This window comes from Barbatula barbatula (assembly GCF_947034865.1).
Source record: "Barbatula barbatula genome assembly, chromosome: 3".
NCBI lineage: Eukaryota > Metazoa > Chordata > Actinopteri > Cypriniformes > Nemacheilidae > Barbatula > Barbatula barbatula.
In genome coordinates, this window is record NC_136764.1 from 12,296,981 (window position 1) to 12,315,265 (window position 18,285).

Sequence of the window (18,285 nt, forward strand, 5' to 3'; positions counted from 1 at the left end):
TTTAAATAACATAAAAATGTATCACTACTAAAAAAGAAATGATCCAAGTATCTATAAAAATCCCCTATAAAAAGAAAGTGCATACTGATGTGTTTTTACAAACATTCTGAAATACAGAATATTTAATTTACCTATTTTCTAATGATCCACTGGCTTATTTCTCCATCAAAAAATGTATCAATGACACCGTTATTCTTAATATATAAATCCATGAATCACACCTCAATTCTAAATACCTTTCACTGTCAAGAATGATTTGTTAAAAAACAATAATTGAAAGTCCACTACTAGCATTAGTTGTACACTAATATCTTTAATTACAGTGCATTTCTGTCAAATTAAAAAATACATTTATGTTAAGAATCACACTATCAGACATATTTCGCTAAGAGATTCACATACAGTTTTTGACCCCAAGCAATCAGTGTCTTTCAAATTAGAGGTTAATCAGAATAAAGAGAAAATAAAGATAAATAATAGTACATCAACTCTAACATTGCTTCAATAATGACCATGTGAGTGGATATGACAGTTGTTTACAAGAACTTAAACGGATGTCTCTGTAGACCATAAAGGCACCAGGGGCAAATCAGATGAACCAGAAACAGAAATCTCATATTTTTCTTAACATGCTACAGTCTCATGAGACACTCAAAGTTGTTCAGAAGCACAAACACTTATGAATAACAGGAGTTTACATTTTCAGAGGTAATAAAAAGATTCCATCAAAATTCACAACTGATTTTGTTAGACATCAAGTTATTAGCTGCTTAAACGAGGTTGTTGTTGTTTATTTGTGGTGGTTAGATTAATGGTTCATGTCAACGTTTGTCGAAGTAAAAACAGTGTATTGTTTTTGGCTTCTCTTCCCCTAAATGGTACAATAATGTTACAGGTAGTGTCCATACAGTTTGATTTCCTGTACATTGAAACAGTTTGAGACAAAACAAAATAGTTTTGTTTACAGTACAAGTAAGATATGATATAAGCACAATAACATAATACATGTGCAAGATTCAAATGAGATCTGACCGGTTTTCTTAAACTTCCCTAGGCCAATGACTCAAACAATAAGAAAAAAGAAACGAAAAGAGACAAAAGTCTAAATCTACATTGCATAATGGTGCTCAGACAGCTGCCTCATAGCAAGAACACAACTATGTACAAAAAACACGAGTGACGTGTCTGTCTTGTCGGTGTTCCCCCAAAGGGCTTCTGCATATATCAGATGTATACATCAGAAACGAGTGCAGCTTCCAGCAACGTCTGTTTAAAAACGTAAGATTAAAGCAAGTGTTGAGAAGATCTAAGCAAGTACAGTGAGGCGATTATTTCTGGTTTTTCAGTTGGTTGGACAACCAGTCAAGTCCTTCATAGAGGCCATCGCCGCTGGTGGCACACGTGGCTTGAATGTACCAGTTCCTGTGCCGGAGTGAGTGCAGTCCCAGCTTATCCGTGATTTCTGCGGCATTCATGGCATTCGGGAGATCCTGTTGGATACAATTTTTGTAAAATCTGGAAGAACATTCAACTAAAATGATGTCTAAGGACGACCGTGTAAAAGCTGCCGTTACCTGTTTGTTGGCAAACACTAGCAGGACTGCTTCCCTGAGCTCATCTTCGGCCAACATTCTCATGAGTTCCTCTCGTCCCTCATTCACACGCTCTCTGTCATTGCTGTCAACCACAAAGATCAGACCTAGAACGAGATATAATGGACCAGAATAAGTATTAAAAATTGTTTACCATTGAATTTAAATTATACTATAAACTGTTTAATCTGATCTTATGGTTAATGGTTGATAACTGATCTAGGCTATTGATTTTTAAAATCATTATAGTGACGGTTCTTCAACATGGAACTAAAGCATACTCTCATTTATACATCTTATGAGAAACCGTAATAACAGCAATATAACTTAAATTTATGTTAAAAAGGTTTATCCCGAGCCTTCTGGCAACACTTTGCACTAAAACAAGCTATCCGCTTGGAATTATCTTACTGTAAATTTAGTAAAATCTTACCTTGCGTGTTCTGGAAGTAATGACGCCACAATGGTCTAATTTTATCTTGACCGCCAACATCCCAAACAGTGAAACTGATGTTCTTGTACTCCACAGTTTCAACATTGAATCCTTAAAAAGAAAAATATGATTAAATATTCACTTGCATTCCTCTTTCAACAAAAATATTTTTAATCACCTACCGATGGTTGGGATTGTGGTTACTATTTCCCCCAACTTCAGCTTGTAAAGAATCGTCGTCTTTCCAGCAGCATCAAGACCCACCATGAGAATTCTCATCTCTTTCTTCCCAAAGACTTTGAAGAGGTTTGAAAATATATTGCCCATGTTTGACGGATGTTCTCACTGCTGAAACTGACCAGTAAAAATACAGAAATCAAAAGCCATTTTCTACTAAACACTTAAAAGCGCAAACTAGTTAAAGCAACACTTTGTAGTTTTTGACCTCGATGTATTGTCTCTAAAATTATTTCAGTGGTAGAACAACTCTTAACTGCAAGAATTCTATTCCCACTACTACCTGAGCAGTCTCAAAGCAGCTACAACCCCACTCTGAAAGCTCTGTGTTCGGGCTGGTACACACAGCCCATCCCCTTCCCTGCGGAAGAGTGTGAAACGGTTTCCAAACCATGTTTCCGCATTCGCAGGTTTCATCAGATAAGACTAAAAATTAATGTGTGTTGCGCTGCCCACAGGGAAGCTTATATAGCGACATTATTCAGGACACTTGTAAGAGACAATTGCGCTTATCAACCACACGGGGGAGACGTCAGCAAAAGTTCTACAGTGTTGCTTTAAAGTGACAGTTCACCCAAAAATGTAACCTGTATGCCTTTCTTTTTTCCGCAGAACAGAAATAAAAATATTTTGAAGACTGTTGTTAACTGGCACCCATTCAAGGCAAGGCAAGTTTATTTATATAGCACATTTCATACACAATGGTAATTCAAAGTGCTTTACATAGAAGAAATTAAAAATATCCATTTGATAAAACAGTGATGAAATTAGAAAAATAAAATTTAACCAGTTAAGAAAATAAAATAAGATTTATAGTTTAGAATAGAAAATAAATAAAATAAAGCACAGCACAAACAGTTCACTTGCATTGGTTTGGGGTCCATACAATAGAAGTGAATTGGTGCCAGCGCTGTTTGTTTACCAACTTTATTAAAAATGTCTTATTTTGTGTTCTGCGGAAGAAAGTCATATAGGTTTAAAACGACAAGGTGGTGAGTAAAAGATGACAGGATTTAATGTTTTGGGTGAACAATCCCTTTAACTAATGAGTCAATATATTGGCCAAATTCTCCATGTGAATTACACACTGGCACTATTTAAATAGATAAAGCCCTTATTAAAAAATAACCAGCATTGAAACGTAAATAATGTAGAAAGATAACAAACGATAAAGTTGATTGAAGCCACTAAATTGCTGCTGTTTCCTTTGTCACACAGACACAAATAACGTTAGCTTAAGAGCTTAAATTTAACTTCACTCCGACAATCTCGGGCGAATCTTTATCTCGAGGGACGTGTTATTAACGAGTGTATAAACGCTTGTCATACTTGCGATAACACTTAAAAGACATACATTCATGTAGAAGTTAAACAAGTTTTTTATATACTTACAGTCTATAAGTTTCCTCTTCAACTACAAGGCGTCTCCTTCCTCAAGATGGCGGATTTCCGGGCGGCCACGTCAGTGCGTATCGCGTCACTTCCGCCAGATAGCGCGAAAGGTAGTAGATGACTCTGTATGTCAGGTTCGGTATTACACGGTTTGAATGCCTTAACTGTATTTTGACTACGGAATTTATATCAGTGTGCGCACGTTTTTCTTTTTGATTAAATGACACAATTGTGTTTATGCCGGCAATTCCGAGCATACAGTTGGAAAAAGAATACAGTCATCAAGGTTTAGACGTATCCTGCCATCTTAAACACCTTGCGTGGTATTATCAGGGTGGGTGTTTCAACTCATCATTAGCTCAAATAAATTCTTGTCCACCAGATGTTGTAAGCAAGCACATGATATTTCACTCCTTGCATCTTATGGACACAAAGACACATATTCATTTGCTTAGAGTAGCATCAGAGTATGTTAAAAGCAGACACTTGTCTTTTCATGAGGTGTTTCTCAGAGCCGGGTTAGCAGCTGTTACACCTCTGGGGGTGGAGGTTTGAGACCTCAGCTTTTACTCTCCTCCAGGCTGGCACGGAAATATTAACACTGCAATGAAGAAGCACAATGCATCCTGTGTATGTGCTGATGGCAGGTGCACGCAGATGCTGAAGACTGCTGCAAGAACATGGAACTAGAACTTTAGATCAAACCTTCTAGTTCTGGGTCATTAGCTCTTGACTGATGTTGAAAATGCAACCTATACATTTCTTTAAGAATGATTGCCTTGTTTAGATAAGTCCAGAAAGAGTCTCCCAATGCAAATATAAAGTCGTTATTCTTAGTTTTTGTGGCAGTTTTTAATAATGACAAATTTAAGCCCAATATATACATTTTGCTGTCACAAAAGGGCATAATTAAAGAGTATACAAAATGAATTGAATTAGCTTATTGTTTTTAAACAATGCAACAATGTAAACATATAATTATGGTGAAAGTTAGTACACGAGTACCTCATGTCTATTTCTAAAAAAGGCATTTTTGTCGTCTTACTTATTTCAAGATCATTTCAACCAAATGCATCTGTGTTGGAGGGGGTGTGTATGGAGCAGTAAATGAATCAGTCCACCAGAGGGGGCAGCATAGCGAGATCACGACAGGTGCTGGATGAAAATAATGCAGAAATGAACATAAGGAGGTGACATCTGCAATAGTAAGTACAGTGAGTAGCCCCATTCAAGGTTTTAAAAGTGTATGGTTTTCATATATAACATTTATGTATTTGACCGTTTTTAAATTATTCTTTAAAACTTAACATGGCCAACATTCATCTTCATTTTAAATTATGTAATTGTAGTTATTTACCTAAATTTTGACATGAGTTTGAGTGCATCTTAAACAATTGGGTTTCCACTAAAATTATTAAGTTAAGAGTACAATTTTGCGTTCATGCACCGAATAAATGCTTTTTCAAGATCAAGTTTGTGCATGTCAGGTATTTTAAAGATTGCCTATCACAGGCCAATCTCATATTAATCTTGAGTGCCTATACAGTAGTTTTGTTTATGTTGTATCATCGTAGAGTAATTTATAAAAAAGAGATACAGCTGTACTATTATTTCCGGAAAAACACGAACTGCTGGAGGTGGGACTACTGGGGAGAGTGGGATGGAACTACAGCACGAGCAAGCAACACCATCACATTAATCCCTTGGTGTTTTTTATTATTATGCCCGTACATGCCGATTGCCAACTAAACCAAGACGCATGACTTAGTTTTATGTCCGACATCTTTTAGCACTGGGACCGCGCCATCTATCAGTTTCAAACGATCTCCAAATCCAGCGTTATATCCACTGTTTATATAACATCCATCACTGAAATGCGATGAACAAACAGACACACCTAAACTTAACTATCGCAAGAGTTACGAGCTGCAGCGAAGCACATCTTGACGCAGCGCAGATAATCCTGAGGGTAAGCGGGTCTGCTTGTCGGTTGGCTCGTGGGCGGGCTCTTTCTTTCGCTTGCTGTGCTTTTCCGGGAGAGTTATCAAAAGAAGTAATAGGATCCCTGTGACGACACAGGAATCCAGAATTGTAAAAAGATTTCCGAAACAAGTTGGAGTGCTGGGGGAGTTTATCAAGTACAGAAACACTACGTCCAACTCGTTTTTTAGCAAATTGACCATGTTAAGCATGAGAAGCCAGCACGTTTAACAGTGTAAAGAAGTCAGAATGCATGATATAGAATAAACCCGATCTTTAAATATTAAAATGCAAAAGACGCATAGCTTTATATATGTATTGATAATAACAACATGTACAAAAATATTGCCTTTCTAGAAAGTGTAATAAGTAAACCATCAATAAAACAATAAATAATGTCAGGACCCTTCAGTGGTAAAATTAGATCCATTTTACTAGACAAATATTTGTGATGTAATGTCATGAAAACAGACGGTGTAGTTAAACCAAGCCAATATCCTGGAGCCATATTAATAAAAGCACTTAACAGGATCAAGCGAACCGGATCCAACAGCAACAAAGTCCTGTGAAAGAGGAATGGAACGGACTGGAATAAGTGACAATAGGATCTGCATCCACCTCCCACACTTCAACAGCAGCAGATGAGGTGAGATCTTGACAGGTTTACTTTCAGCAAAACACCTTCATGGCGATGTGTCAAATCCACACTGAAGTCGCATTGCTGCTTCTTTAGCAACAAAGAAAACTAAAGCCACAGTATTCACTGTTATGGTAACAGTATGTAAGACATTTACGTGTCGTCATAATTGTGTGTTGAAGCACATTTGTGTATTATCCACAAAGAACCTTCGCAGGTACCAAACATAACTTTGCAATCAAAGTGAACACAAAAAAACATCTACAAAATTGTTGCAAAATAAACATAAAACAATCTTGTCAGTACTGGTATCAACTGTCATATTTTATTGACAGAGGTTTCATACTTTTTTATAATCACAGCACAAAATATCACCCTACTGCATATTGCTCCTCAGATTAAGACACATGAGATTTGCTCCCATTTAATCTCATAAATGTCTTGTGATTATCTTCCTCTTTAGGAAATTTATTGAAAGAGTTCACTGAATTCAGAAAATTCGAGCCACTTTTTGGCGAGATGAATACATAACACAATCCCATTTGCCATTTCATTTGAATAGATTAATTAGTGTTAGGGACCAACAATGACTAAAGATAAAGGATAAATATGTAGAATGGCAAACAGTTCTGGACAGGCTCATAAATCTGTGCCGCAGGTTTTATTTATAGGGTCATTCACCACAAAAAAAGAAGATAATCCCCTTAGATTTGTGTGTCGGTAGCATAGAGCGCTGCCTCAATGGAGGAAGACCGCCAAGGGACAAAACGGGCCTCTCAGTAGGAAATGGGGCTTGCAGCTCAGTAGGATACAACCACGTTCCCCTCTGAGACGAGGCCTGAAGAGCAGAATATTGCACAGTGTGAGAACAGTCTGTGCTTCGCCAGGATTGTGGGAGAATTTGTATGTATTGACACCAGCTCTGGGTGCAGAATGCGAGCCTCGCTGGCTTTGTTAATTGAAAACCTTGGTGCAGCAACTCACCGCCTGGTGCGCTCTGTCATAATAATAATGTGAATGATGACAATAGCAAACGTACATCAGCGTTTGTTTCCATTGTAAAGCACTGACGAGGGGCAGGAACGGCGAAAATCGCCTAATCGCATAATGGGCAGAGTATTAGCGTGTAGCTTTCCGACAAACAACCCCAGACAAGCAAGCCCCCCTCTGGTTTCAGAGTTGGTGCTCCAAAAGATTTTTAAGGGCCGCAGGTTAGGAAACAAACAACGTGATGACCACGCCCCCACTCGCCTCGCTGGCTTCCCGTGTTGGCAGCAGGAGTCGATGGGCACTCTACCCCACGCCTCGCACAGTAGGGGTCAACGTTGAGAGAGGGGCTGGGTATGGCGAGTATAAATGCGCCTTTTAGTGTCGCCTGCCAATCACCTTTGTGTGGTGATTACTGATAGCCTGAAAGGTCGTTAAGGGGATTTACATCACATTTTGCGCCACTTCCGCAGTCAGGAAACGTGCGCGGCCTTCGTAATGTTTCTTCCATGTCAACGGATGCTGAGGTTTCTCTCACGACTCCAAACCTTTACGGGTGTACTGCATAACAAGTCGTGGTTTTTGAAACGTAAGGTGGGAAAAAAAACTAATATCAGCTCAATATTTTGAAATAAGTGTAAAATCAATAAAAAATTAAATTTCTTGAAACTAAGGTAGTACCTTGGTGAGAAGCAAGATGGATACCTCAGTTCTAATAGATTACAATTATGTCATAATTTTTTTACCCTTATGTCATTTTAAACCTGTATGTACCTCTGTCTCCTGGGAAACACAAAAGGTGATATTTTGAGAAATATATTTTGAGGTTTTGTGTCCATAAAATGGAAGTCAATGGGTGCCAGTGTTGTTTGGTTTCCTACATACTTCAAAACATCTTTTGTGTTATGTAGAAGAATTAAAGTCACTTGTGGGAGAACTTTCCCTTCAATGGTTATGATGTCATGTACATAAATTCTGCTATATCAGGCCCAACAGCAAACCCTCAACCAGTGTTTCTAATCATTTCAAAATTTACGTCTATGACCCTGGACCACAAAACAAAAAGTTGCAGGAATATTTGTAGCAATAGTTAACAATACATGGGTCCAAATTGTCGATTCCTTTATGTTTTATACCTAAAATTATTAGAATATTAGAAAAAGATCATGCTCCATGAAGATATATTGTAAATTTCCTACTGTAAATATATAAAAACTTTCTTTTTGTGAGTGGATGTTGTCATGTTTGGTGTCTATGTAAAGTTTGAATTTCTTCTTTCTGGTTCTTCTACTCTCCACAACATCATTACAGTGGTAAGCGAATAGAAGAGAGTTAAAACAAACCTCTTTCTTGATGGACAACCCTAAAGATTTTCTCTATTTGAATTTTTTGCACCCCAGATTCCAGATTTCCAAATAGTTGTATGTCGGCAAAATATTGTCTTATCCTAACAAGCCAAACATCAATGGAAAGCATATTCAATTATTAATAGCTTTCAGATGATGTATAAATCTCAATTAAAAAAATTTACCCTTGTGATTGGGTTTCTTGTGTTGGGTCACATATAACCTTAAAACTATAGAAACCTGTATGGCTCTAAAAAGAAACTTTACCATGCACAGAAACTTTTCATTGCATACAAGGTTCTTGTAGCAAAAAAGGTTTTGTATTATTATTATTAAGAGTCTACAGTAGCCAAAACCATGTACATTTAAAAAAAATGTGTGTGTACAAAAAATGTTTGACTTTAGGGGTAACTATATAGTAACTAATGAAAAAAGTTTATGATACCATTTAAATATTGTCTATTGTATCTTATCGTGAAAGGATGTATTTTTAAGAAACACTGCGGTTACTTTACCTTATTTAATAGTAGTAGGTGAAGAGTCAAATATATGAATCAGTGCCATCATGCCCATCTCTCATATCTCTCATTGTACTGAACTGTAAGTCACTATTGCCTCACAGGTTTGCGTCCGCTCAGAACGAAGACTCAGACACGGCAGCCGAATTCCCCTAATGGGGTTAAAGGGAGTTTAACCATCTAAAGAACCTCTCAAAGCGTCAGATCGCTCTAAGGTGGTCCAGGCGTGTCTCCTCATTGCATTTCACATTACACCAGTGTCTCTTTTGATATGATCAAATCCCTAGAGAGAGGATTTTCTCCTTGATGGGCATAATTTCTTTAATTATATTTAATCCTAGGTTTGTGGCAGAGTTAGCCTATTGATTGTGAAGCATGCGTCACTTTTGACAGCTCAGGAACATGGTAACGCAATCGTACGAGTTTCGCCTGTCCCACAAAGAGTCTTACTGTAAAGCCTCCTGTTGTTTTTATCTAAATCAAAACAGAGCGCAAATGAATGAGGACGTGTGAAAATGCTCTGTGATAATGGAACGATTCATATTTGTGTTAATGCGATGTCTTGTCTGCACGCCAACACCTGTGGTAGCTTCCAAGCAGAAGACCTTTGGCATTCTCTCTCTCGTGCTGCTGCAGAGCGCACCTGTCCTCCTCAGGGCTAAATAAAATACCTCAGTACCTGGCAGGCGGCAACAACCCCTCATTGCCGTCTGACACGGCAGTGCGGTAACGTCTCAGGAGACTCGTCATTTCGCTTTATTAAGCCCCTCTAAAAGGCAATTTGACACACTGTGTGTGGGGTCAAAGGTGTCAGACCAGTATGAATGAGAAGTGCTATACTATTGAGCGCACAGATTACAGCAGAGACTGAGCAACATAATTACAAGGGCTGCTTCCACCATTAAAGGCCTTTTGAGGGACTTCTTATATGTGTGTGTGTGTGTGTGTGTGTGTGTTTGAACTGGTGGAATGTAAGTCCAGGCAGTGGTTTAAAGATATATACTGTATATATATGCACTCAAATCTGCATGAAATGCACCATCAGTGATGTTAGGAAGCAGCAAAATCATTTGGAGGTTCACAGGAATTTTTATGCATGCCGCAACGGATTCAAAATTGTGTCTTTGCACACGGTAACCTGAAATTAATCCTCAGTTTTAACTTGTTCCTCTGGAATACACTGCCGCATCTGGGGCTGGATCTCCGACAAACTAGTTTCTTTTTTAATCTCAATTTTGTTGCATACTGCATGTAAGATTTTTTTAAGCAAACTAACAACAAAAATACTCAAGATCAAAATCTTAAAGTCCTGAACTTCAGGCAACAACTATACACTATACTTTTAACCTATCTGTCCTAACTGACTGTTGAACTTTGCAGAATTGCAGACAAAGCTTTGTCGAACACAAGAACTGAATTTAACTTAGTTGTTCTCCAAGGGAAAATACAGTTCAAGTTTGAAACAAGAGTAAATCCCATAGATTACACATTTAAAAACTGACATTTGCACTTTTTATTCTTCTACTTCATTTACCCATTGACAGAACATAACACAACATTTTTAGATCATTACAAATTGCGCGGCCATGTTCTAAAGAAAGCTGTCTGGCTGAAGTAAAGACTCAAAGCATTGTGAGGTCTCAAATCCTGGTTAAGACTCTCCATTTTTTAAGCTAAAATGGATAACACCAAGAATCTTTTATCCTTTTATCCTGTTCAGATCCTTTAATCCTGCGGCCATTTCAGTTTTCTGCTGTTGTTTCTATTCAATGCAAACAGCACTTGTTTGGTAGTCCAGCTCTGGAATGTATCTGTGCCGTCCATGAGAAGCACAGACACTTAAGAAAGAAGAACAGCTGACGGAGCCAAAAACAAAATTAGATCTCTTTGAGTCTTTTAATGAATTGGAATTAAGCATTCACATTTGGATGGAGCAACAAAACTCTTCAGGATGTTGCATGTGAGTGGTATAAAATAATAATAATATGAGATGTTGTAACTCAACCCCCAGAAAAAATTGTGGTCTTAATTATGTTATTGTACAAAAATGGATTTATTAAATTAAACTCGTTGAAACATGATTGTGCAATAAGAACAAATATGCAATTTTATTCTTTATTAATCCCAATTTAACCCCTAATTTGGACCTCCCAATACACAAATTATTTACTGTCTATTTACCCTGCGCTCCATGGCAGCTCTTTAGTGCTCGGTGGTCAGCGTGGGGGGTTGAGGGGGTGCTGGGCAAGCCGGCACCAATAAAAACAGCACTAAAATGCAATTACAGTGCTCTGAAAAATGGCCAAGCTTAGCAATTTGCCCGGGTTAAAGCAAGGAGATTGCAAGTCTGAGGCCACTTGGAATTCTGTGCTTGCCCTGTGTGGGAAAAACAGTGGGACGGCGAGCAGCGGCCTTTGTGCGTTAATTACTGGAACTAGCCGTGGACAGCAGCAGCGGGCTTCACTAATGATAACCCCTCTCCTCCACCCTATCCCTCCCTCCCTGCGGTCACCTTGTCATTGATATACTTATGCTGATATAAGCACACTTCACTGTAGGGCTCCATGCAATGGATTTGTGCTGAAAAGTGAATGAAATAACATCACTTCTATGAATGTGCTCATGAATCCCAATCTATATTCATCAGAACTGAGTCATGTAACTTATAATAATCGTATATACAGTTTAAACTTGTACAATTTGTTTACAAGTCTTCTTGTAAACTTGTAAATACTAAATATTGAGATCACATTTTTAGATTCATGCAGGCATTCATCCTAAAATGTCATGTATCATTTGTTGTTTATCTCTATTAGTGGCAATATTTCAAATAAAAATGTGGTGTGTTACAAAGATTCTGTTGGAGCTGATCAGAACCTCTGCAGTTTTTTTCACACGCATCTCTAGTGGCCACAGTAAGAAGTGCAATAACAACAATGCACAAAGCAGACAACTATTGTTAATGATGATACATTCAGAGGTTTGAACCTCAAGCTTCTTTAGACTAATTCCAAATGGATCAGGCAGTCAAAACATGACACGTTATTGAAAAAAACTTGTTTGCGTCCAACATAATCATGAGATGCTGTTCATAGTCATTCATCCAACACCACAGTAGCTGAAACCTCCCACAACACCCCTAAAATATCACTTATTAAGAATGAAAATTTGAAAAAAAAGTCTTCAATAATTTAGACTTTTACATATTGTGCTTAGTTTTATACAGTATTTTAAATTGTATTATCATTCTTAATGCTTTCCGGGACAAATATAACATTGGTCATGAAAAACCTTTTCTTTTAAACAATTCTGTGATCATATTCTGATTAATTCCAAAACTCATTGATTTGGTTCAAGGCTTAGAACATAGAATGTTCCCCCCATCCCTTTGAGGAAAATTGCTTTGGTGAAAATTAAAGATAACTTTAAGATACCTCAAATAATGCATTTTATTTATTTATATTCAGTACATTAAATAAACAGAATCTAAATTGTATCTCGGCCAAATATTGTCATAAGAAAGGTGAATCTAATGAAAACTTTTAGTCGTTTGCGTATGTTAACTCTTTTGTATTTCTATTTTTGTGTCTCTTCTCGATTGTTTGTGCCTGATTTATTTAGTCCATTGTGTGGCCTTGTTTCTTTCTATGTTCTGTTTTCTTGCTTATTTACATTATGATTCTGTTTATGGTTTGTTATTGGATGATTATACAAAAAAATTATACGTAATTTTCCCTACTATGCGAGTCAATGGGGGCCATCTCTTTGGTTATAAGCCTATTTCCAAATATCTTTCTTTGTGTTATCAGAACAAAGACATTTATACAGATTTGGAACAACTCCAAGGTGAGATGAGTATCCCTTTAATGCTGCAAAACTAAGGGCTTTTATATTTAAGTATGAATATCATCAGGGATTCATTATTCTTGACAGATTTTGTGAATTCGATCCATTAATGAATAGATGTTTCTTAATATAAATTTTTGTACTATACAAAATGTTACTACATTTATTTAATATCATTAAAATGCTACCCAGGGAGGCGCTAAACTACACTCCCTTTAACTGTACCACATTATTGACCTCTCACATATCACTGGCACCTCCTTGTGCACATTTTGTTGTCCTTCAAGAGTCCAGCTGAAACCCATCACGCTGTTAACTGCAGTATTACCCCGTATACCTCTGGAATCTTCAGACATCAAAAGACAGTCACGTGCGAAAACAAGGACTGTTTGAACAGAGGTGTGACTTTTGTATCTCCTCCAGCTCCACCTAACTCTATCTCTTAACGTTCGCCCAAGAGGGTGTCTGTCCGTCCACCTTGTGTGCCTCCTCTGATGCAGACAAGATCCCCTGCATTCAGATGCATTGAGATTGAGTTGTAAAAGTCTGCCGAAGCTCGGGTCTTCAGAACGAAAAGTAGGAGCATAAAGACAGTAGAGGTGGAGGTCACTGATTGCAATTAGGTCCATTGTCTCCTATTTATATGGTTATTGGGCGGTACCTTTTCAACTGTGTCAAAGTTCTCACACTCTTCGAGTAGAGCTGACAAGTCTTCTACAGGCAATTACCTGCTAACTAGGTTGCTCTCACCTTGGTGACAAGCTTGTTAGGTGGGTTTTTGCTCTGTGAAAGCAGACAATTTCCCTACGCCTGAGGGTGAGCCGCTTGGCTACCGGCATTTCCGGCTCGTTCGCGAATCTGCCCCTTTTTCTGGTTTCTTTCTGTCTGTGGTGGGAGACGGAAACAAAGGCCTAGCAAGACGTAAGGAAGTAAATGCATAAACCATCCACACATTCCTACTTTTATTAATATCATTATGTTCTTCAGAATATTTTATGTGTGTTTGTGAATGAATACTACCTATTATTCTGACATAAACAACCATGCTAGACTGTAGAAATACACTGGTATATTTTAAAACATGGCGTACAACATCAAAGCACATTGATACCATGATGCAAATCACTTATTTGACCATCAATGTCTAGTGTGATAAATGAAGCAGAAGTAACATCAGCTATGAATTTCTCTTTCTTAACCCTTGTTTGTGGCTTGAGTCTGTCGGACCTGTTTTCAGTGTTTACAAAAAATATGTCATTAGTCTATTTGTTTTCCTCCAACCTTCCTAGATTTTTTTCATCACATTAAAAAAAGCTGATTTACCAAACACACTCTAACCCTATGTTGTCTGTGTTGTTTGTAATTTTCCTGTAAAGCATTTTTATATAAATTCATCTGTAAAATTATTTAGTCCCACGAACCATTGGCTAACAAACGGCACATACATGGGTTAACTGAGTCCAATCAACTGAAAAGACATTTTTACAGAAATTCTACAATTATTTTGAAACAGACATTTTCAAGATATTTAAACAGATTTTTTTGGAGTAACCTTGAATTAATTAAAAGCTGATGCCGGTTTTAAAAAGAGAGTTTGCTTCATTTCCGTAAAAGGGACCGCTCCTTTCAGCCTCAATATTGATCATTGAGATTTGTTCATGCGTCTTGTCATGCTTTAAGTTCTTTGCATTGCAGTTGGACTGTCACTCCTGGGGTTTGATTTTGTTAAAATTCACTTGACTGGAATGGCCACAATACATTTAGAAATGCTGATTAAATGAACATATGAAATGGTCTCTTAAGTTTTTCCACAGCTGTATATCCTGGTCTATCTTTGTTATGTGACTATAATGTTGCAATGTGTTTTACACACTATCTGGGCAGTAAAGCATATATTGCAAAGTATAGGCCTATGCATTCCTTCTGAACCCATGCCAGATATCAGAAATTATACTGATTTTAGCGAAAGAGGTGTCGAAATTTAGTCACCTGGGAGACTCAGTGATATTTTCTAGGAATGATAACCCTCTGTGATTGGCATACAGTCTCCTTGGTGATTTTAAGAACATTAGGACTTAATGACTCAGGGTCTTTGGATTAATATACTTTTGTAGGTAAGGAGGTCATTTGATTGACAAGCGAGGGAATAGGATGGGATGTTTATGAGACCTCAATGACAAGACCCTGAATGACCGCTACCCACCATTTGCTCACGAGGGGGCCGTGTGTCAATATTTTTTCGAATGGTGGGGAAAGGCGATAATGAGACCTAGCTTCTGGCAGGGACATTGTGACAGGAAGAATGAGTTATCAGGGGTCCTTGCTTAGCCCCTGGTATTGGTGGGCCCTATTCACTTTGGCCTATAATCTGCACTAGGGGCCGATCAGTGCTGCAGTTTTATTACCACAGAGAATTTTGGCCCTTATTGTCTCCGGAAGAACTAAGCTGGCTCCTGAGCGATCTCAAAAGAATCAAATTATTATTAAGGATTTTTTTCTCCTTTCCTTTTTGCTCGCACCCAAATCAAGAAAGAATGATGCTATTGTGTTCCGTGTGGATCATTCCCAGCTTTTAATTGAAGACAAGACTGACAACTAGCCCAAGTTTTAATCTGGTCTATTTATTGGATGGTTTGCTTTTCTTTGTGAGATGCTGAATCACTAGGGGACAGATTCTGATGCTATAATGACCTCTAAGCTCTTTAAAGGCCTGTACATGGTCTTAATATATTCAATGTTAGTTAAAGATAGCCTGCTGTGACAATAATGCTATTGCCTTTCACTGTGATTTGTTCACAGGTAATCCAAGCGCTTCTTAACATCACAGTTTGAGAGGACATTCCTAGTATTTTAGGGTCTTTGGTTTCAAAATAAAATATGCAATATGAGATGCAGTTGCGCAAAGGATGTATGTGTGGCATGTTGTCGATTACCAAACATAACAATTTTGACACGTGTGTAAGCGAATGGGGTAGGTATATGTTTAAAGGAAATGCACCTATAATGAAAGCGTAGCCGGCAAGCATTTAAGGAAAAAATGCGGAGCTCATATTTTTGTCAAAACACTAGTATACGTGGATACTAAACCAAAGTAATGTCAGTTGTTGTTTGGCGATCAGAAATCTCTGTAAACGTAAGGTGAACATTTTCTACGCAACCACTCCCCAACATTCCTGGAAAGCTATTGTATAAAAAATCTGAAAGATATAATTGCATATTTTAAACATTATTTGAGGTGCTGACTGTCTGCCTGGTAGACGTATAAGTGTGTTTACTGTAAACACGTCCTGTTTGTTTTTACACATGAAGGAACGAGTCAAAATTATTGTCTGTGGTAATTGACAGCATGCCAGATGTGATAAGACATTAGGTTCTCTTTCTAGAAAGAATTCCATAGGAAAACTTTTGGATATATCACAGCATGTAAGATGAGTCATCAAAATATTTGGTTCCCAGTAAATTTTGAATGTTTAAACTAAAGGTTAATGGACGGTGCACCAGCATATGACTTAGTAGCATGCATTTTTTTACTATTAGTAAGTGGTTAAAGATTTGAACAAATAAATATAAAACATAAAACAACCTGCTCAACAAGCAATTTAGTGCTAACATACCTCAAGCAAATATCTGAGGAATGCTATGATTCTGTGTATATTTGGCATCCTAAATCAGTAAGCATGTGTTGTTTTTTGGAGAAACCTGAAGACAAAGATGAAACTGCTTATGAGTGTCAACATGTTGGCAGATGTGCCATAATACACTGTTTTGATAGCTGTCATAAATTTAAACTGACTTCAATGTCTGAATAAACACTGCATATATCATGGGCAAATTGCCACTTATTCTGTGTGCTATATATAAAGCAGGGTTACAGTAGGGTCATATCCTGAATACATTAAACCTAAAAAACTTATCAACACTGGTGATCAGGTATGAAACACTTCAACTATAACTGGAGTCTTGTTTAAAAGGTTGTTTTAACACTGTCCCAAATCAAGCTTTTTTATTCCAGCCATTTAAAATAAATGAAGGTTCAACTGATGTGTCAGGTCAAACATTGAGTTTTGGGTAAGACTGGTGTGATTGAAAAATGCAGATTTGACACACTTTCACCTCACACTGCTTTTTGACTATAACACATACACTTAAAGCATGCTAAATACTAAAAACCCAAGTTACAATCAAAAGTAAAACGTCAGAAACGAGAACGAGTGTTTGTATTTTCTTTAATTCGGTTATAAAAAATTAACAGCTAGCATCCTATGAACAGAAAGCAGGACATACAGTGCATCCCGTGTGGTCAGTGAAAAAACAGCAACAACAGACACAGAGGTAAAACTGTTACAAAACATCAACATTTTCCTCACGAGTAATAATCTTTTGTCAGCAAATATATACTCTTACTAATATATACATTACAGTAAAATAAATAATCATAGAAAAATCCTCAGACTTTAGAAATCCATAAACACGCTGAACTAGTCTGTACAAAACTTTGGAATTTAAGATCGAACCGTGCTGTGGAAGAAAACGGCTGAAAGTTTGTTGCGTAGATGCACTGAAGTATGTCGAAAAACAAAAGGTATTGGTTCTGTAGTTAGCGGAGGATCATTATGTTAAATAAACAGGGCTTTGTGGAATGCTCAATGGGGCATGTGCTTTGAAATGATCCCTGATTGATGAGAGATTAAATCAGTGTGAGATTCTCAGGGCAAGAGAAAACTTGAATTCATTTCTTTGATGGAAATATCTACAAAAAGAACGTCTGCCAAAGAATTTTACAAGCTGGCCTTTCTCCTTGGGATGAGATATTACACTGACTTATTTTACTTTTTGCTAATGTTAGCTAGATACAAATGTGTTTGAGATCATAATAGCTGTTCCGTACCGTTTGGGTTTTACTATTATCAAACATGCCTCTCTAGAATAGCTGGATCTCCTTGGTCATTTTTCCTATGATATATGAATGACTTGAATGGATATTCAATGTCTATTGACTTATTAGGCATGTAACAGGATAATGCATAGTCAGCTAGTCATTGTAGTCATTTTCCCCTACTTATCCATCAGAAAGTTGGTGCATATTTCAATGCAGAACGATTTTTCCAAATACAGTGTGGCATTTAATAAAGCCACATTCAATATATCTCAAGATCCATTTTCATACATTTCACACAAATGCATTTATAAGCCATCATTGAACAGGATTCACAAAAGTGTTACAATATCTCTATTTGGTTAAAGAATACAAACTCTATCAAAAGTCCATTAGTAGAAAACTTCACATTTTAGTTCTTAGCTATGTTTACACAGTGTC

General features: G+C 37.3%; 1 protein-coding gene across 1 annotated transcript; it reads right to left on the reverse strand.

Annotated features, from left to right (window-relative positions):
• Positions 1–261: 261 nt before the first annotated feature.
• Positions 262–3,814, reverse strand: arf1 (ADP-ribosylation factor 1). The gene is made up of 5 exons (XM_079452391.1): positions 3,655–3,814; positions 2,208–2,379; positions 2,026–2,136; positions 1,575–1,699; positions 262–1,490 (listed from the first exon to the last, which is right to left on the reverse strand). Exons 2-5 carry the CDS (start codon positions 2,350–2,352, stop codon positions 1,329–1,331), a joined length of 543 nt encoding a protein of 180 aa, XP_079308517.1. The 5' UTR covers positions 2,353–2,379; positions 3,655–3,814; the 3' UTR covers positions 262–1,328.
• Between the last annotated feature and the right edge of the window lie 14,471 nt (positions 3,815–18,285).

What these genes read in the sequence shown, in the direction of transcription:
- arf1 (XM_079452391.1), bottom strand. Translation starts at nt 2,352, where the DNA reads ATGGGCAATATATTTTCAAACCTCTTCAAAGTCTTTGGGAAGAAAGAG. An exon ending in AACCACAATCCCAACCATCG is followed by an intron (nt 2,137 to 2,207) that starts GTAGGTGATTAA and finishes TTTCTTTTTAAG; the next exon opens with GATTCAATGTTGAAACTGTG. An exon ending in TTACTTCCAGAACACGCAAG is followed by an intron (nt 1,700 to 2,025) that starts GTAAGATTTTAC and finishes ATCTCGTTCTAG; the next exon opens with GTCTGATCTTTGTGGTTGAC.